Genomic DNA, 21,361 nt, shown 5'->3' on the forward strand with positions numbered 1-21,361 from the left:
AGAGTTAAACCTTGCTTCAGATTCTGCAAGTTTCTCTTCCAACAAGAAGTACTTTTGATAAAGATTATCACACTCAAGTAACTTTATACGTAGGTTTTCCTCATAATCCTTGAGGATCAATTCGTTAGAACGATTCGAAAAATAAACACATGCGTAACATCTTTTCAATTTCTTGTTTTCTCGACAGAGAGGAGTCAGAAGAGGTGAGGCAAGAGAAGTTGTAATCTTCTTCATATTCCACGAATCCAAAAACTTAACATACTCTGAGACTTCCTCATCAACATATCTATCAATATCTGAATCACCTTCATCATAAAGTTCATCCAACTGTTCTTCTAGGAGAGTTTCCCAATCAACAGTTTTTACATCAAGAGAATATTTAGATATTGACTTAGATGTGACAGTTCTCTCAGGTGAATCCAAGCTTTTAGAATCATCTGGTAATTTCTGAACCGGTACGTTATTAGAGATAGACTCGTCCATAAAGTCAGATCGCTACAAACACGGACTTGTAAGGTCTTAAACGTGTTTGCCTGCTCTGATACCAATTGAAAAGGTGGGGGTACAACAACCACACCCAATATACAAACTTCATTATACTTTCTAGAGAATCAACTAGACAGTCAGACTCAATCTAGATAAAAGGTATATCAAAGAGTTTATATCTCAATTTCTCGATTTGATATATACTCAAGTAAATAGAAATCTGCGAGTCTTTATCAAATACTAGAGAGATAACTTGGATGGTACCAAAGACCAATATCCAAGTGTCAATCAATTTAAATCAACAACCAAAAGGTCGGGTATTCTAATTGATTGAACAACGCACAACCTGTGATATTTCGATTATATAACAAAATATAATGCAGAAACGAAATAACACAGACACCAGAATTTTGTTAACGAGGAAACCGCAAATGCAGAAAAACCCGGGACCTAGTCCAGTTTGAACACACACTGTATTAAGCCGCTACAGACACTAGCCTGCTCCAAATTAACTTCGGTCTGGACTGTAGTTGAACCCCAATAAATCTCACATTGATCCAAGGTACAGTTATGCTCCTACGTCTCTGATCCCATCAGGATACTACGTACTTGATTCCCTTAGTTGATCTCACCCACAACTAAGAGTTGCTACGACCAAAAGTCGAAGACTTTAATAAAAAATCTGTATCACACAGAAAAGTCTACGATAATAGATAATTCCGTCTCCTACAAATATACCTACGAGTTTTGTTCCGTCTTTTGATAAATCAAGGTGAACATGAACCAATTGATAAACCGGACTTATATTCTCGAAGAACAACCTAGTATTATGAATCACCTCACAATAATCTTAATCGACACAGCGAAAAAAGATATTGCGAAATCACAAACGATGAGACGAAGTGTTTGTGATTTCTTTTATATCTTGCTTATCAGAGATATCAATCTCAAGACAATTGTACTCGTATGATAAAAACAGCAAGATCAGATCACACAACTACAAGAAAGTAGTATAGGTCTGGCTTCACAATCCCAATGAAGTCTTTAAGTCGTTAACCTGGTTTAGAAGAAGAAACCAAAGGTTAAAGGATAATCGACTCTATCTTAGCACAACTAGTATCACACAGAAGGTGTGAGGATTAGGTTTCCCAGTTGCTAGAGTTCTCCCTTATATAGTCTTTCAAATCAGGGTTTGCAATCAATGTTAGCTTGGTAACAAAGCATTTAATACTCACCGTTAGATGAAAACCTGATTAGATTCAAGCTAAAATCTTTCAACCGTTAGATCAAAAACTAGCTTGTTACACACAAATGAAATGCACGTTTTTAGGCTTGTATAACCGTACCCAAACTTGTACATTTGTTGGTTCAACAATAGTCAACCAAATGGTTAGCCATATGATCACTTTCATATCAACCATATTCTTCATCACCATAACTAGTTCAAGTGACTCGAATGAACTAGTTAGAGAGTTGTTCAATTGCAAGGAAATATTATGTAACTACACAAGACACAATTGAAGCAAAAATGATTTGATTCACTCGAATCGGTTCATGAACTATATAGCCACGGTTTGCAATGGGAATTCCTTAGTTTATATAAGAATAAGTTCACAAACATCGTTTTTAGATATAACCTACTCAAGTTCGCGGACTTAAGTTCCCGTACGGAGTTCACAAACTCCAGCAGAATTTCTCGGGTCGAGAACTTCCGCCAGTTCTCGGACTTGGCTCACGCCACCATTCTGGTTCTCTTGATCAACAAAGTTCGCAAACTTCGGTTCAAGGAATAAGGACTTTTACATATATGTGTTTCCACAACAATGCTTATATCCTCCAATGGTTATATAATCTAAACTCTCATTTCAATCATTGGAACATTCTTAGAGGACGTTGATATTCTATAGTTGTTATTCACAAACTATTTTTCGTCAAAGTAAGCAATTTTCAAAGTGATTGAAACTTGTCATGACTTTCGTCACTAGGTAAATATGAACTTGGATAAAGCGAAAGCTTACCAACACATATTTCGAGAAATAGATAGGCGAGATAAACTCGGCTCGAAATAGTAAATGTGTATAATCTAAGTCTATATAGCAAAACGACTTTTGTCTCAAGATAGGAGATAAATAGACTTTTGACTGATAGATAAGTTCAAGTCTCCACATAACTTTTAGTCGATGAAGATCCACCGGTTCCTTGAGTAGTCCTTCGTCATGTATGATGATTGCAATGGAGTTCTTGAGCTCAACTACACTTTCTATCCTAGTCCGAGACCTTAGCTATAGTAGACTAGAAATCAAGACTTATAGTACTAACATTGACAAACATGCTTGAGATAGCAACGCATGCGAGTTTGACCGATCAATGCTCTAACAAATTGTTTATATTCTCATAGAAGTATACAAGACATAATTAAAGAAAAATCGGACTGATTCAAAAGAATCAGTTCATGAACATATTTTTTCCACAGTTTGTAAAGATTGCATTTCTTAATTTATAAACGTGTTTGTTCATGAGTATGAAATCACACTTAACCGATTTTAGAACTTGAACCACTTAGGTTTGCAAATGGGTACTCAAACTTAAGTTACGGACATTGGTCACAAGCTGACAGTTTGCAAACGGGTATGCAAACTTTAGCTCCGGACCGAACTCCGAACGGGTACGCAAACTTGGTTCCCGGACTTCAATAGTTAAATCAGTTTGCGAACGGGTATGCAAACTTAAGTACCCTGACTTAAACAGTTGAATAAGTTTACGAACGGGTATGTAAACTTCCGGTCCTGAATTCCTTCAAAACAGCTCGTACACTAAGTACACAAACTGTAATGTATCCAGACATGGGTTTTAGCTCTTAACTCTCATTTCAATCATTGAAACATTCTTAGAAGACGAAAATAGTTGTCTTACACAAACTATAAGCTTATAAGCAATTTTTAAGTGATCGAATTATCAATACGAAACATTCTGAACCTACATCAAATGATTGTTTCACACAAATCATGTAAGATGTTACCAGGTGATTTTCACATGATCATCTTTTGACTTTCGTCAAGAATACTGATGAACATGGTTAAAGCAAAAATCTTTCCAACACATATTTCGAGAAAAATATAAGCGAGTTAAACTCAGCTCGAAATATCAAATGTGTATATATAATGTAAAGTCTATATAGCTATGCGACTTTATCTCAATAGGAGACAAAATAATATAGACTTCTGAGTGATATATGAGTTCAAGTCTCCATATACCTTTTGTTGATGAAGTTCCACAAACTCCCCTTAGTAGTTCTTCGTCTTCAATTGATGAACTTCGTGAAGTCTAAAGCTCAACTACACATTTTATCCTAATCCGAAACATAGCTATAAGTAGACTAGAAATCAAGACTTATCGTCAACTAAACTTGACAAACAAGATTGAGATACCAATGCTTGCGATTTCGACCGATCAGTGCTCTAACATGATATATGGTCAACAAATAAATTGAATCCATGCTTTAATGTAACTTTTATGTTCTTAATACCTAAAATCAAATATCTAAAAACACCATCTGATTTATGACCAATTGGTTTGTGCAACATTCTTTATAATGTGATTTCAAAACTTTTGGCAAATAAGATTAAAATTTTACTTGATAAATTGATCTCACCTTTTCAATCCAGTTTTCTTGTCTAATAGATACGTTATGATAATATCGTTGTGGTACATGAATTGATATACATTATGAATCATAAGATTTTTTTATGGGGTTAGGAGTTAAAATTAACATGTCCAAAGTTTTCGACAAAGTCAGATGGGATTTTTTAATTAAGACAATGGAAAATCTGGGTTTTTATAAAGATTGGTGTGAACTAATTAGACAATGTATATCTACAGTTTTTATAGTTGTGTTGTTAAGTGAAAATGCAGGAAATTTTTTCAAATCATCTAGAGGGCTTGGATAGGGAGATCCACTATCCCCCTATCTATTTCTTATCCACTTTGTTAATGCAAATAAAAAATCTAAAGGATTTCAAGGAATACAAATAAGTAAAAAATACTACTACATGTCTAACTTTTTTTTCGCGGATGACTACCTTATTTTTACAAAGGCAAATCCACAGAGTCGTAAAAACTTATTGAATGTTCTGCATGAACTCAGTTTGTTTTCGGTCAATATTGACAAGTTAGAGATTTATTTTTCAATAAAAAAATTCACCTAAAAAAATGATGTCTAGGTTGCTAAAAAAGAAAAAGAAAAAGTGATACTAAAGATTCTTATTTTGGTGCCCCTCTTATTAATGATAAATCAAAAATGAAAGCTTTTGATTATTGTCATCAAGATGGAGGAAATGGTGAAAGGTTGGAATAATAAAACACTCAACCATCCTAGTCACCTGATTCTTAACAAATCAGTTCTGTCGTACCTGCATGTTTAGCATATGGGATGATTCACACTCCCAAAGAAAATAACAAGCAAAATCAATTCAATTTAGAGAGATTTATGGTGGGGAAAGAAGGCTAACTCAATTTAGAAAAATCTTGGAAATTTCTACACTAACCTATAGGCATGGGTGGTATGGGTTTAAGAAACATGACAAAATGAATCAGTCAATGATTGCTAGAATTGCCTGGAAAATTATTGCTCAACCTAATTCTTGGTGGGGAAACTGTTTAAAGAAAAATATTTCAAAAATTGGAAAAAACAACAACTAACGACGGGTCGATACGCACAGCACCTAGTATCCATCGTTTACGGCTAGGACTACTGGGGTATCTAATCCCATTCGCTCCCCTAGCTTTCGTCTCTCAGTGTCAGTGTCGGCCCAACAAAGTTCTTTCGCCTTTGGCGTTCTTTCCGATCTCTACGCATTTCACCACTCCACCGGAAATTCCCTCTACCCCTACCGTACTTTAGCTTGGTAGATTCCACCGCCTGTCCAAGGCTGAGCCCTGGGATTTGACAGCGGACTTGAAAATCCACCTACAGACACTTTACTTCCAATCATTTCGGATATCGCTTGCATCCTATGTCTTACCGCGGCTGCTGGCACAGAGTTAGACGATACTTATTCCCAGATATTGTCGTTGCTTCTTCTCCGAGAAAAGAAGTTCATGACCCGTGGGCCTTTTACCTCCACGCGACATTGCTCTGTCATGCTTCCACCCATCGCGGAAAATTCCCCACTGCTTCCTTTCGTAGGAGTCTGGGTCGTGTCTCAGTCCCAGTGTGGCTGATCATCGCCTTGGTAATTTATTGCCTCACCAACTAGCTAATCAGACACGAGCACCTCCTCGGGAGGATTCCTCCTTTTGCTCCTCAGCCTGCGAGGTATTAGAAGTCGTTTCCAGCTGTTGTTCCCTCCCAATGGAAGGTTCTTACGCGTTACTCACCCGTCCGCCACTGGAAACACCACTTCCCGTCCAATTTGCATGTGTTAAGCATGCCGCTAGCGTTCATCTTGAGCCAGGATCGAACTCTCCATGAGATTCATAGAGAAGAATATGGAAGTTTGTTTTGCAGGGAGTAAAGTTGATTCATAAATTTATTTTTTTGGAAGTAGGGGATGCAAAGTCCATGTACATATGGATTGACCAATAGATACCTGATCCAGACACTACTCTAGATCAACTTTGTTCTGGAAATAACAACATGCTAACACTTGTATCAGATTTGATTAACCCATATATGAATAAGTGGAACAAAGACTTGATCATTGTTTATTTTCCTTATATTATTGCTGATAAGTGCATAATTCATATGATTTTAGTTTCCATTCCATACTTGCTTTAACTATTATTCTTGCATATTTTCGTATTATTACATTTTTCTCTTATTTGCCTCTAATAGGTGAATCATCCAAAAAAGAGCTACAAAGTGCTGAAAAGAGCTATGAAGCGAAGTATTCAAAGTATCCAAGTGCCAAAGTCCAAGAGAAGTGGAAGAAATGCGATCAAAAGAAGCAAAACGCTCAAAATCAAGAGAAGGGACAAACACCGATCATAACTCATTCAAATTAAGAATTTCTCATCATCATCTTGAAGATAATTGAAAGATAAAAAGAATGCAAAAAGCATGAGGTCATTCCGAGTTCGGACGAAGAAGTTGTGGCCAAAACAAGCTTTTATCGAATACCGAAGACGGTAAAGTATGCAAACGGGTACGCATACTTAAGTTCCGAAAATTTCTGTTGGAATTTGAGGTACGCATACCGGCACGTATACTTAACAAGTATAGAAACGGGTATGCATACTTGCGAAGGCCTAAACTCACAGTTGGGCCCTTATTTCGTATTTTTGGGTCGGGTTTTTGAACCGAATTAAATACTTGATGGCCAAGCAATGTAAACCTATAAATATAGGTATTAGGCCTTTCACATATGATCGAATATCATCTCATATTATACTTTTGTTCTTCATTAATATTTTAGGGTACCCCTTTAGGGGGAAACCGGGTAATTTTGTAATCATGAGAAACTAAACCTTTGTTGATTAAGGATGAATTCAATGTTCTAAGCGTGGAGCTTTATTAATAATACAAGTCTATTTAAGGTTTTAATCATCATCGTTTGTCTTTACCATATCTAGGGTTTATGAACGATTCTTAGATTGATTTGGGATGCATACTAGATTAGTCAATTGATTGTTCTATTGCTAGTAGAAGTTATGGGATAAGTAATCGTCGATTAACACTCTACACAAGTGAAAATCGCGAGACTTTACAGAGGGATTCTGTGGAGCAATTGTGTGTGAAGACAACACCAGCAAGTAAAACTTGAGCTAAGAGTTTAACTACTTGGATTAACCTAATTCACAAAGCTTAAAGAGTTTGATTGGATTACACCTTGAGTGAGCTACTACTTGGTGGTTCGGTTGAATAAAATCTAATATTGAAGAGCTACTGTATCCGTGGTAAAAGGAGTTTTGGGGATAGCACTGAGCTAGTTGTTATTCTATGGTTGGTGATGAATGGTTCTTATGAACATAGATAAGTATTTTAATCCTGTTAACGCTTGGTAACGGCGAAGGATTCTTTAATCATCCCTTTTTTCTTATTATCTCTTTATTTATCTCACAACCAAAACCCCCTCTTTGTGATTTACTTTATTTTTCTAATACAAATAACCTATCAATTACACAGCTATGTGAGAATGATCTCTTACTACCACTATATTACCAGTTAATTAGTGGGAAATATATTTATTAATTTGTTGAGCCTACGACAGCCCATACAATTGCTCAATCAATTTGAATATCAACTTATTCACAGATCTGAATGATACCTTATACCATGATAAACCTAGATGAAAGTTAGCTAAGAATGATATGTTTACTGTGAAATCTTTGTATGATGGATTAATTAAGTGGAATCCATACTTGTGATAAAGAAAAAGAGAAATTTTGGAAACATGACTACCTTAACGAAACAAACTTTTTTGTGTGGAAATGTTTAAATGATGAATTTCCTATCATACAGATTAAGGTGTTATATACCTACAATAGATAACAAATACATTTCTTCAACAATAACATTGAATTTGGATCCCTTGCTTTTTGAATGTTGGTTTGCTAAATCAATATGGATGTTTCCACCTTTAACTAGTGGGGTTAGCATTAGTATAGCCAATATTACTTTCAAACAACATTATGATTTGTGGTATGAAAGAATTCAAAATATGGCTGAGATATGTGAACTAAGCGCCGGTTCATGTAGAAGGAAAGATGCACCGAAAATTTTCAAGAAAAGTCAACTTCTTCAATTCATATTTCTATCTCTTTTAGAGATATCTGAATTTCTGGTGCAATCATTCTGAAATTTTTTACCAGAATTTACAGCATGTCCGTTTCAAGGAATTGGATTCCGGGGAATCCAATCCCTAGGGAATGCACCCAATTCCTGGAACCAAACGGTGCAAATGAACTTTTTTAATTAAGAATTTTGATTCATAGGAATCCAATTCCCTCCAAAATAGTAGAATTCCATTGCATGGGTCCAATAGTGCAATGGAATTGGATTCCGGGGTAAAAACAAAGATAATTGAATTACCTCAACCGAACATGAATTTTTAGGATTTGAATTGCATTCCTTGGAATCCAATTCTTGGAATTGGATTACCCCCATAATTGAATTCTTCGGTTTCCAATTCTCCCAATCGAATGGACTATTAAGTTGTAATGTGGCTAATTTGAAACATAACTCTCCATAAAATTCAACTAACATGAATTGTTATAATGCTTCTTGGATCTCTCCAACTCTTAATGCTGGCCATGGACTAATTCTGAGAAATGATGCAGGAGATGGAAAAGGAGTTAAGTTAGGAATATTCAAAGATTCATGTGCAATAAAACAACAACAAAAGCTTTAGCTCTTCTTCAGGGAGCTTGATAGGCAAGAGATAACAAAATTAAGAATTTCTAGATGGAAGGTGATTGTGAAAGAATTGCGAGGTTCATTTAAGGGAAATATACTATGCTGGCTTATCTTTTTTTTGAAGGAAATATAAAGCGAACTTTTGATTAATAAACTGTAAACAATTCGTACATCAGATTCAAACAAAAAATACTAGTACAAGTGATGATGAAAATTCCTATTACAAAGGAACTAGAGTACACTATACATACTAATTGTATGTAATTCCTCTTGGAATTACGACAAATGATTTTTGAAATTAAATTCAACCATTTTGATTTTGATTTGTGAGTCTTCAAACTCTGATTCTCCATTAAAAAGAAGAAAATCGCCCATGACTTGTGAGTCTTCAAACTCTGATTCTCCATTAAGAAGAAGAAAATCGCCCATAAAATTGTAGTTACAACCAACAACCACTGATCTTGTATAAAAGGATTCACACCATGTTTGAATGAAGTATCTCCTAAAATATACTTGAATATATGACCACACTTGAACAAATTGTGCAGAATATATCAAATGTCGCTGTTAATACAGATAGGAAAATAACTAAATGGCCAATATAAACCATCAGCGATGAGAAAACATCTAAATGGCAAGAACTACATACCATTGATGATTGATTATTGAAACAAACTAAAACCTAAATCACTTAAGAGAGTGATGGTTTATTTATTTATAATTTACATAAGATTCTGATATGCCTGGCAAATCTGAAATATCAGATCGTACCAAACAAATTAAGGAAAATCATGAATAAATTGGGGAAATCAAGCACTGTTTTGGGAAGTTTCGGAGATAAAATATAGGAAAGAGAGAGAGAGAGAGAGAGAGGAGAAGAAACATGTGAAGATTTATAATTTACTATGATGGCTTATCAAAATCAAACAATAGTGAAGGAAACTGTGAAGATTTTGAAAGACTGCAACAACTTTTTAGGTTTTAAGTTCACTGATAAAACTGGTAATTATGTAGCAGACAAAAACCTGCTATGGAAGCAAGAAAATCATCTCATTTTAGTAGTCGGAAAGATAGCATACCTTATTTTTTTGATCAGGTGATTTTGTTAAATAAAGTTAATAGTAAAAATGAAAGTAACAACACTACTATAATAGGTATTGGTAATGTAAGTTTGTTGTCTGATGCTCATAACACATAATTTGTTTCTTGTGATAGCATGACACCATTCTCGTATTTTTCTCTTTGTTTTTGTTTTTTGTTTCTTTCCGTACCCGGCTTTGGTTTGACATTACATTCCATCTTTATTTGCAAAAAAAAAAATATATATACAAATGACTTTATCTATAATGCGATATGAAACACACTAAATTATTCAAAATTTATTTTGTTGTCTAAAATTTTCCATGTGATTATAAATATGGCATGAGACCAAAAATTTATAGCATGTGCCAAAATTTAACATGACAACCCAAAAGGCATCACTATAAGGCCGGTGAGCTCGTGAGCCAAATTCTGCTAAGTACTTCCAAAAAAATGTAGGGGTGGCTTTTGGGCTGGCCCATTTGTAGAGGGTTGTCTTAAGCCTATTAGTTTAGACCTAATTTAATACCTCCACTGAAATAGGTAGTGAAGAAAAAGGTGGTTTGGAATTTTGAGGGTGACTCAGATCAGGTCAAGCCTGGTTGTAGTTCCGTCCCTGATATCAAAAGGGTTGTAAATTTGTTAGTATGGAAGAATTTAATGTTATAATGATCTTGTTATGTGCATCCTTATTGTGTCGTCTGCAGAATTTGTTACGAGTTTCTCATTGATCCACCTTACACTGAGAATGAGTCCAAATCTGTTCACACTCCTCTAACGAGTGTATATTTCACATATTCTTTTGATTGGTTGATTATTTAACTGATGGTCTCGTTACCCTTCATGTTTAGAATCACGACCCTCATTACATAACTCCCTAAATTTAATCAAGGATAGAGATCGAAATGTGAAATACACACTCGTTAAGGAGTGTGCACGAATTCGCACTCCACTCAGAAGTGCTGCACCTACCAACTTATTCTCCCGCAAAAGATCCCAACAAGGGGTAAGCCCTGTCTTGGGTCACATGTATTGTTTAGGGCGGGATTTTAATCGGGCCGTGGTCTGTAAACCTAGTATTTTTTTCCATGAAATCTTTTCCAGCGACGGAAAAAAAGAAGGCTATTATTGGGGCGTCACATTCCAATAGAGGGGCTTTACATGGATTCCTAGTGACTAGAAATTTGGTTATGGGATGTCTTGATGCAATAAAAAAATGTCTAAGTTACCCTCCATCTAAAATCAAAATCTATAAACTAAAATCAACCACAACCAAGAACTCCTAGCCGTAGGATATTAATGATCAAATTGGTTCAAATATGGAAAAATTAGGGTTACAAATTCCCTACGGTTAGGAAACTAAGAACTCCTAACCGTAAATATTCAAATTTTAGTTATTACGGTTAAGTTTGTAAACGGTTGGATTCGACTTCCTAAAACCTAACCGTCATAAATCTTAAACTAAAAAAACTTTTTTTATTACTCGTTCATGTGAGAAAAATTCTCTAATTTTGCCTAAATAAACTGACATATCTTTAATCATCCAACTAAACACGTTTTGGATAAGGAGGAGATATTTTACTTACCTAACTTTAAGTTCGGGGAAACAAAAGCTACGGTTGGTTATAAACCGGACAAACCTGGTCGTAATAGATATATAATTGGATTTTTTTTATCACCCACCAAATAAATCTGGCCGTAACAAAAACCTATGGTTGGTTTTTTTTTTCTTAATAACAACCAAATCTGGCCGTAGCAGATCTACGATTGCTTTTTCTTATCATTACCTGGCCGTAACTGGTCTTTTCTCAACTTGCATTTTTCCCAATTTTCTTCAATTATGGTTAGGAGTTCATCGCCACCTAAACGTAAACTTGTATGAAAAGGAAAAAAATCCGTTTTTTTTTCTCACTGAAATCAGTCGTTTTATTTGAGTAAATCAAGATCTAGGGATTTTCAAAAAAAAAAAAGAATTCCTCTTTTTTTTCTTCCCTCCAAAAACCTAAAACACTAACCCCAATTTTCCATCTCTAACTACAAATCAATATCATTAATCCAATCTATCTAATACTCTAGCTAATCTATTTAAATAAGGGTTGTTTAATTATTCTAAAATTATTTTAGATAAGAGATTTTTGAAATTATTTACGAGTGATCCGTTTTTGTCCTATTAAGTGACGTCCCTCTATTCAAATGTGGCGCCCCAATAACAGCGTTCGAAAACAAAAAGTATGGCACGTCTCTCCAATAGAGTATATCGGTCGATCTTCTACTTCGTTGCATTTAGTGCCGTGAATGCACCCACTAGTCCCTAGCCTAGTTAGTAAGTTCGCGCGAATCATTCGCGATTTTTTCCGTATCACGAATTTTACCGTCTTATTCGCGTACGTTTGCAACTCCGAACCCAAGTCGCGTATTATGTGGCATTCCCGGATTATTCGCGAATCGTTCACGAATTTTACGTATCCCGAATGATACGTCCGCTTAATTCGCCATAAATTCTTTAGCTTTTACTTTTCAAAGACTCCACTTTTTGGGCTTTACTGCCTCCCGAATATACACGACCGAATATTAGACGTGTTGTAATTTTTATGAAACAAAAACGACTGAAGAGATTTGAAGGTGAAGGTGAGAGAGATCTCAAACTCACTAACCAAGCATCTAAACCACCATACGGCGTCCTTTTGGATAACTAATGTTGTATATATTATTAATATCATCATATTGAGTTTATTTTTTTCTTAAATAACTCACACATATGCATAAAAATTGGTCTATGACCTTATAAATACAAATTATTTGTTATATATAGATACCGAATTTTCAGAGCCGAACTCACATTTATAAATCGAATTATACACGTACGTATGCCGTTCCGAATTAATGACGAATCACGTCCCGTTGACCGAATTTTAGACCGAATCTGGATTTTACAAAACCGTATAATACTCGTACGTTTGCCGTTCCGTACGTTTGCCGAATCCCGAATTGCTAACTAGGGTCCCTAGTCCGTGCTAAAAAGCTGCAAATCTCAATGACAAACATTACTGAATCCAACGGACAGAAATCCTTATTTAGACCACGAGGTCGCAATCCGATTAAATGAATGATAAAAATCCTTGACTAAGACCACGTGGCAACGAATCTCATGCTTGAATTCAAAAACACGGATAACAATCTTTATTTATGGTCCCAGTTCCCAATAATAAGTTAGATCTATCTAGAATTTGAATTTTGAAAAATCTATAAAAATATTCTCAACCACGCGCCACTCAAACGGTCACTCTTCTCTTCTTACCCAAAAGAATTTCTTTCTGTCAGAAAAACATTTCAAACCAATCTAGAAAAACTGTTTCTGTTTTTTCCGAATGCCATGGATTATCACAGTATGAAGAGGAAAGAACTTCAATCTCTTTGTAAGAAACATCATATTCCAGCGAACATGACTAATTCAGCCATGGCGGATGCCCTTTCTGCTCTTAATTTGGTAAAATCCCCTTCCGTTTCTCTAATTTTCTCCTCCAATTTTGTTCTATATACTCTTACGTTGACGGATCTACGTATATTATCACACTGGTTGTTATTTTCCCCTAATATTTGCTCTATTTTTCAGTTACTATCATCTTAACGATGTCTGTTTTTTTTTTCCTTTATTTGCTTAATTACTGCTCTAGTTAGGTTTTTAATTGACTAATTTCTGGGGCTCTCTACTTGATAATCCTTTTTGCTTACTGGATTGGTCACTCAGCCTTGAAAACTTCTGAAAATTTGGGCTCTACATGATTGACCTTGAAAACTTCTGAAAATTTAGTCTCTATATGATTAACCTTGATTTTTTTTTTTGAAAATTTGGTCCCTGCATCAGATCTCATCCAATATGATTAACCTTGAAAATTTTGTGTCTGCAGTTAGGGTTGAATATAATTTAGTGTTTCTTAGAAGCTTTCCCCCCCTGTTGTTTAAGTTTGTAGTTGCACTAATCTAGGTTTCGTATTTAATTAGGTTGATGAGGTTGAAGAAACTGTGACGGAGAGGCCCGTAAAACCACAAATTGATCTGATTGATGATAGTGAACCTAGAATTCCTGTTGGCGGTGCTAGATCTAGACGAGCACCTTTGCGTGAAAAGTCAGTTGAGGAGATTTTAGCCAAAACATCAGCACCAACGGCTTGCCGAAAGAAAATTCAAGGAAAAGTTGTTTCCAAGGCCAAGGAGAATAATAAAGAGGAGGTGAAGGAGGAGGAGGTTCCTGTTGTCAATACAATGCGATCTACAAAATTGCACCAGGAATCTAAACTCAAGATATCTGAGTCTTCCCAGGAGGTAGAAGCTAAGAAGATTGGTGTGTTGTCTGAAGAACTAAATGTCAAAGACAAGGGAAATAATAATGAGGAGGAGGAGAAGGAAGTTCCTGTTGTTAATCATGTTGCAAAGCGATCCAGGAGATTGCAACAAAAATCTAAGCTTGATATATCCGAGTCTTCCCAGGAGGTAGAAGCTAAGAAGACTGATATGTTGTCTGAAGAAGTAAATGTCAAGGACAAGGGAAATAATGATGAGAAGGAGGAGGAGGTTGTTGTTGTTGCCAATCCTGTTACAAAGCGATCCCGGAGATTACAGCAGAAATCTATGCTCAAGACATCTGAGTCTGTCCAGGAGGTAGAAGCTAAGAAGACTGATATGTTATCTGAAGAAGTAAATGTCAAGGACAAGGGAAATAATAATGGGAAGGAGGAGGAGGAGGTTGTTGTTGTTAATCCTGTTACAAAGCGATCACGGAGATTGCAGCAGAAGTCTAAGCTCAAGACATCTGAGTCTGTCCAGGAGGTAGAAGCTAAGAAGACTGATATATTGTCTGAAGAAGTAAATGGCGAGGAGATGAAATCAGAGTCTGAAGTAATTGACGTTGTTCTGCAGAAAAATGAAGGTAAACCCTATTACCTTTCGTTTTAAACGCTTAACTTTTCCGTGCATATTCTGATCTAATAATGATGGTGTTCAGGAATTGATGGCAATTCTTCAAAGGAAGCTCAAGATAATGTGGCTTCTGGAAGTGTAAGTAGTTTTCTCACTTTTCTGGTCTCCACTGAATTTCTGGGGTTGTCTGATATTCATTTCTAGTTACCGAATATGGTCTCTTTAATTTTAAATTTATTTTCAAAGGTAAATTTTTGGATTTGAGTGCAGATGAATAGTATTCTTCTTCATTGATATAGACAACTGCATTTTCTGTGTCAGAACAAGTATCAAATCTCATCCCGTATGAGTAACCTGAAATTTTTTTGCCCAAGAGAAATTTGCAGTTAGGTTGAAAGTTGTAGTTGAAATTCTTATTACAAGTTTTAAGAATTTCTTATAATTTAGTGTTCATTATTATCTTAATGATGACGTATACATAGCAGCATCATTACCAAATTCTTTAGTTATTACTGAGCCAGAGGTTCATGCTTCTTGAGAAGTAGTGCTAGTTTAGGCCTGTGTTGTCAGGGATGCAAGGTGCAAAAGAAAGAATCTGGAGGTTTTGAAAAAATTATATGAATAGTTTGACGTTCCCATGTATAATAAATATTATATAGGAACCATTTAACTAATAAAAATTTTTCCCTGTTCTATTTGTTTGTCATTGCACTAATCGAGTTTCGTATTTGATCAGGTTGATGTTGTTGAAAAAACTATGCCAGAGAGCCCAGAAACCAGCAGGAAACCATTATCTGCAAGAAAACCCCAATGTGATTTGGTTGTTAATGAACCTGAAATTCCTGTTGGTCTTGCCAGATCTAGACGTGCACGTTTGCTTGGAAACTCATCTGCTTCAGAGGAGATTATACCCAAAACTGCAGCACCAACAGCTTGCCGAAAGAAAACTGAAGGAAAACTTGTTTCCAAGGCCAAGGGAAATAATAACGAGAAGGAGGAGGAGGTTCCTGTTGTTAGTCATGTTGCAAAGCGATCCACCAGATTGCAGATGAAATCTATGCTGAAGGTATCTGAGTCTGTCTTGAAGGCAGGAGAAACAAATGAAGCTAAGAAGGCCGTTCTGTTGGCTGAAAAAGTAAATGTCAGAGGAGATGAAGTCAGAGTCTGAAGTAACTGATGATGTTCTGCTGAATAATGAAGGTAAACCTATTATTACTTATCAGTTATTCCCTTTTGTTTTAAATGTTTAATTTTTATTTCAATGTCCTGAGCTTATAATGACGGTGCTTTCAGGAATTAATGGAAATTCTTCCAAGGATGAACAGGATGATTTGGCTTCTGGAAACGTAAGTTGTGTTATGGTCTCCACATATTCACTTCTATTTACAGAATTTGTCTCTTTAATTTAAATTATTTTCATAGGTAAATTTTCGGATTTGGATGCAGATGAATATTCTTCTTTTTCTTCTTCTTCCATACTGCATTTTCTACATTAGAATAATTATCAAAGTTTCATCCTTAATGAGTAACCTGAAAATTTTGTATCTAAGAGAAACTTGCAGGGGTTGAGTTGTAGTTCAAATTCTTATAACAAATTTTAACTTTAAGACTTCGGTTAATAATTTAGTGTTTAGTATTAACTTATGGGTGATGTATACTAGCACCATTATTACCAAATTTGTTAGTTATTACTTAAGAGCAGGAGATTTAGGCTTCTTGAAAAGTAGTGCTAGTTAAGGCCTATGTTTCAGGATTGCAGCGGTGCCAGGCCAAGCAATAAGTGCATTAGCACGACTAAATAATCTGAAGATGTTTTAAAAAATTATATGAATCATTTGAAGTTCCCTTGTGTGATACAGAACTAAATTGATTCTCATTTCTTATGTAAGGACCACCAAAGTAGTGTAAGCTTTTTTCCTGTTCTAATCTGGGTTCGTATTTGATCAGGTTGCCGATGTTGAAGAGACTGTGCCAGAGAGTACAGTAACCACCAGAAACTTATTAACTGCAATAAAGCCTCAATCTGATTTGGTTGATAATGAACCTAGAATTCCTGTTCGTCTTGCCAGAACCAGACATGCACCTTTGCTTGAAAAGTCAGTTGCTTCAGTGAAAGAGATTATACCCAAAACTTCAGCACTAAGGACTTCCCCAAAAGAAGCTTCTGGAAAAACTGTTTCCTGGGCCAAGGAAATTGATAATGAGAAGGAGGAGGCGGTTCCCGTTGTTACTCATATTTCAAGGTAATCCACCAGATTGCACAAGAAATCTAAACTCAAGAAATCTGAGGGTGTCCAGAAGGTAGAAGCTAAGAAGAGTGATATGGAACAAGTAAATGCTGAGGAGATGAAATCCGAGTCTGAAGTAACTGACGTGGTTCTGCAGAAGAATGATGGTAACCCTATTATCAGTTATTCTCTTCTTTTGTTTAAAATGTTTAACTTTTATTTGAATATCCTGATCTAATAAGAATTAATTGCAATTCTTCAGAGGAAGAACAAGATGACGTGGCTTCTGGAAGCGTAAGTAGTGTCATTGTCTCCAGTGAGTTTTCGGTGCTAGAAGAATCCAGAGATTTTGAAGATATTACAGTTGAGTCAAGTGTTACTTCTGAAGAACCCTCTACTGCATTGATAATGGGTGAGCTTCCCAAAGATAGTGCTACTCATGTTTTCGGAGAATGTGTGTCAGAAAACCATTCTGCCTTCACGATACCTGCAGAGGAATCCTTTCTAATAGAAGGGAATACTGAAACTACAAAGGGTAAGCATTGATACCGACGAGCAGCCTATGGAAAAAATTGAAGTCACTGAAATTACAAAGGTCTCCACTGAATTGTTGATGGTAGAGAGATCTGGAGATTTAAAAGAAATTACAGTTGATTCAAATGTTAATTGTGTAGATCCGACTAGTGCTTTGATCATAGACGAGCTTTCCAAGGCTAGCCCTACTCACGCTTTAGGCGAGTGCATTTCAGAAGACTGTTCTTCATTTACTATACGTAGCGAGGAATCCAGTTCTCACATTACTGATGTTTCTACTGACTTAGTTGAGGAGAACATAGAAATTACAAAGGTCTGTATTGAAAGTGAAGATCAACCTTTTGAGAAAAATGAAGATAAGGGTGTTTTGGACTTGGAGGTTAAAGTGGAAAATGAGCTTGCTTATGTCGTGGTTACTGATGGTGAAGCGCTAGTTGGTGATGAATCTTTTCCAATAGTGGAGATTACGGATAGACTTGAAAACACAGATGTTGACGACGGTAAGCGCAAATGTGAGACTGAGTTATATGGTGCCAACACTAATGAAGTTGAAGAATTATCTTTGGATCCTGATATGTTGTCTAAGGAAGTGAACATGGAGGAGCTGAAATTAGAGTCTGAAGTAACTGAAGTTGTTCTGCAGAAGAATGATGGTAAACCTAAGATCAGTTACTCTCTTCTTTTGTATCAAATATTTAACTTTATTTTAATGTACTGATCTAATGATGATGGTGTTTTTAGGAATCAATGGAAATTCTTCAAAGGAACAACAAGATGACGTGGCTTCTGGAGACATAAGTAGTGTTATGGTCTTCACTGAATTGTCGATGCTAGAGAAATCAGGAGATTTTGAAGAAATTACATGTGATTCAAATGTTACTTCTGAAGATCCCTCTATTGCTTTGGTGATGGGTGACCTTTGCAAGGCTAGCAGTACTCATGCTTTTGGTGGCTGCATTTCCGAAGACTGTGTTGTTTCTATGATGTCTGTCGAGGAATCTAGCGTAAATATTGGTAATGTTTACAGTGAATCATCTCTAATAGATAGGGTCAGTGGAGCTAAGACTACTGAAAATTTGAATTTAAATCCCCAACCCGTGGAATGTGACGATCAAGTTACGGAAAATGAAGTCATTGAAGAGAAGGATGTGAATGGCTTGGAATCAAAGGCTACAGATAAAGATGAGCTCACTTATCTCATGCCTTCTGAGGTTGAAGTACTATCTATTGATGAATATTCTCCAATAGCAGAGATTTTGGAAAACCTTCAAGACTCAGATGCTTACGAAGTGGCTAGTAAACTCAAATGCGAAACTGATGTGTATGCTGTTAACCTTTCTGAACTTGAGGAATTATCTCTTGATGCTGATCACTTTTATTTCGAAGCTATAAAAGACTCAACAATGAACAACCAGGAAGCTGAAAATTGTACTTTGGAGATTTGGCGGGAGGATGACTGTGACAAGTTTCAAGGTGTTAATGTAGCAGCTGATTTTGATCCCGCGGCTATTTGTGGTGCTCAGGTTAATGGGTTGTCTGACGAAGAAACATCCTATGATAAAGAAAATGATTCAGAAGGAGAATTGGTGATGCTAGACACTGTTGAGGAGAATGAGAAGGACAGTTCAGGTGACACTGTTGGCGAGAATGATGACAGTTGTGATGTGGATGAAGTTTCTGATGTTGCAGCTGATCAGATTGTGAAGCAGACTCCTGTTATTTCTAAAGGTGAAGCACTATCTATTGATGAATCTTCTCCAACACTTGCTAATACGGAAAACCTTGAAGACTCATATGTTAAATTGGTTATTTCAGCTGTTGAGGAGAATGAGGGCAGTTCTGTTGATGGATCTCTTCCAACACTTGCGAATACGGAAAATCTTGAAGACTCATATGTAAAATTGGTGATTTCAGCTGTTGAGGAGAATGAGAAGGACAATTCTGGTGACATTGTTGAGGAGAATGAGGACAGTTCTGACATGGATGAGATTTCAGATGTGGTTGCAACGGATCCGATTGTGAAGCAGACTCCTGTGCTTTCTGAAGTTGAAGCACCATCTGTTGATGGATCTTCTCCAACACTTGCAGATACAGAAAACCTCGAAGACTCATTTGTAAAATTGGTGATTTCAGATTCAGACTATGTTGTGGAGAATGAGAAGGACATTTCAGTTGACATTGTTGAGGAGAATGAGAAGGACATTTCAGGTGACATTGTTGAGGAGAATGAGGACTGTTCTGAGATTTCAGATGTTGTTGCAACTGATCTGCTCGTGAAGCAAACTCCTGTGCTTTCTGAAGCTGAAACACTATCTGTCAACGTATCTTCTCCAACAGTTCGGATTACAGAAATCCTTGAAGACACAGATGTTTGCGAAGTGGCCAATAAACTCGAATGTGAGACTAAGATATACGATGTCAATGTTTCTGAACTTGAGGAATTATCTTTGGATTCTGATTGCTTTTATTTCCAAGCAATGAAAGACTTGATGGAGGAAGTAATGGACGTTAAGGAAGCCAAAAATTGTACTTTTGAGATTCAGCAGGACTATGACATGTCCCAATGTGTTAATGTAGCAGCTGATATTGAGACCTCTAATGGTGAAGAAGCCGATTTAGATGTTGCTAAGGAGAGCGAGAAGGAAAATTCAGGTGACATAGTTGAGGATAATGTGGACGGTTCTGACGTGGTTGAGACTTCAGATGATGTTGCAACTGATCTGATTGTGAAGCAGATTCCTGTGCATCTTGCAACTCCAACAAAAAGAAATACATCAGTACACCAGGTTCAGCAGATCCCTCGAATGTCGTCTACTAAGAAGAAGGCTGCTACAAGTTCAAGAAGTTTCAAGGTTTTGGATGACAACAAGGAGATTGATGAAATGAGCAAGTTCAGTATCAGAAGTACTTCTAAGGTGGCAACTAAAGTAGTACTGGAAGAAAAAGAGAACAAACATGAAAACACTGTTCAAAGGAAACTGAAATCCACAAGTTTAGGGCAGTTGAGAAAAATGGTGAAAGCCAAACAACTTAATCTCGCTGACACTAACAACACCATTGTTAAGGTAATTAAATCTTCAGCTCTTTCTAAGGTTCTTAAAAGTTATATATATATATATTGTTGTGGCAGTTAGCTAAGCTATATTGTAGGTTCTTATGGAACTGCTTTTTTTTTTTTGTTTTGGGTGTGATCAGGAACAGCTGGATGTGGCGAAAAGGCCCGCTCTGCAACAAGTGAGCAATAACAGTCTGGTGCATGAGAAAGAAAACTGAGATATCCATTACCTAGAAAAACTGTTTGGTAGGGTAAATCTTCTCAAAGTTTTTGTATAGGTGCCAGGGGAATGCACAAAAAGATTGGTGCTCTTATTTTGGTTCAGGGTTAAAACATCTTTATCCTTGTAAGCATTGTGTTTATTTTTGGGAGTCCTTGAGCCCCGACTAGTATGTGGATTCTACTGCAGTGATAAATGTTCTTCACTGAATTACTGAATGTATGAGACATCTCGTTGTTGATAATTTGGCGTCTTTATCTGCTAATCGTTCTTTCCTGCATTTTCATAGTTAAAATCTCATAAATGTGATTCTGAATTCTGTCAACATATTGGATGTTGTAGAATTGTAGATAGTGAAAATCCTGAATTCTGTCAGCATATCAGTTGTGGTAGATAGTGAAAACCCCAAACTCTCCAGGTAATTTAAAATAGCTTCTGGTAGGACACTTCCACGTCCTCTTTTCTAGTGCTACCTGCAATTCTTTGAT

At 36.2% G+C, this 21,361-nt stretch overlaps 2 protein-coding genes across 4 annotated transcripts; both read left to right on the forward strand.

The window, feature by feature from the left end:
- The first annotated feature begins 13,292 nt into the window (after window positions 1-13,292).
- Window positions 13,293-16,004, forward strand: LOC113278661 (pinin-like). The gene is made up of 4 exons (XM_026527437.1): window positions 13,293-13,406; window positions 13,922-14,846; window positions 14,922-14,974; window positions 15,573-16,004. The coding sequence occupies exons 1-4, from the start codon at window positions 13,293-13,295 to the stop codon at window positions 16,002-16,004; spliced, it is 1,524 nt and encodes a 507-aa protein (XP_026383222.1).
- A 123-nt stretch (window positions 16,005-16,127) lies between these two features.
- Window positions 16,128-21,138, forward strand: LOC113280899. Of its 3 annotated transcripts, XM_026529501.1 has the most exons (6): window positions 16,128-16,182; window positions 16,784-17,231; window positions 17,327-18,251; window positions 18,340-19,326; window positions 19,414-20,663; window positions 20,794-21,138. In XM_026529501.1, exons 3-6 carry the CDS (start codon window positions 17,627-17,629, stop codon window positions 20,869-20,871), a joined length of 2,940 nt encoding a protein of 979 aa, XP_026385286.1. In that variant the 5' UTR covers window positions 16,128-16,182; window positions 16,784-17,231; window positions 17,327-17,626; the 3' UTR covers window positions 20,872-21,138. The 3 variants fall into 3 exon arrangements, with proteins under 3 accessions (XP_026385286.1, XP_026385284.1, XP_026385285.1); XM_026529499.1 differs by having other exon boundaries at window positions 18,340-20,663; XM_026529500.1 differs by having other exon boundaries at window positions 18,340-20,663; window positions 20,800-21,138.
- Window positions 21,139-21,361: the final 223 nt, after the last annotated feature.

The sequence above is a fragment of the Papaver somniferum genome, chromosome 5 (genome assembly GCF_003573695.1).
Source record: "Papaver somniferum cultivar HN1 chromosome 5, ASM357369v1, whole genome shotgun sequence".
Taxonomy (NCBI): domain Eukaryota; kingdom Viridiplantae; phylum Streptophyta; class Magnoliopsida; order Ranunculales; family Papaveraceae; genus Papaver; species Papaver somniferum.

Coding starts and splice junctions, on each gene's coding strand:
- LOC113278661 (XM_026527437.1), top strand. CDS start 13,293: ATGGATTATCACAGTATGAAGAGGAAAGAACTTCAATCTCTTTGTAAG. Junction 13,407..13,921: donor CCCTTTCTGCTCTTAATTTG/GTAAAATCCCCT, acceptor GTATTTAATTAG/GTTGATGAGGTTGAAGAAAC. Junction 14,847..14,921: donor TGTTCTGCAGAAAAATGAAG/GTAAACCCTATT, acceptor GATGGTGTTCAG/GAATTGATGGCAATTCTTCA.
- LOC113280899 (XM_026529499.1), top strand. CDS start 17,627: ATGGAAAAAATTGAAGTCACTGAAATTACAAAGGTCTCCACTGAATTG. Junction 18,252..18,339: donor TGTTCTGCAGAAGAATGATG/GTAAACCTAAGA, acceptor TGGTGTTTTTAG/GAATCAATGGAAATTCTTCA. Junction 20,664..20,793: donor CTAACAACACCATTGTTAAG/GTAATTAAATCT, acceptor GGGTGTGATCAG/GAACAGCTGGATGTGGCGAA.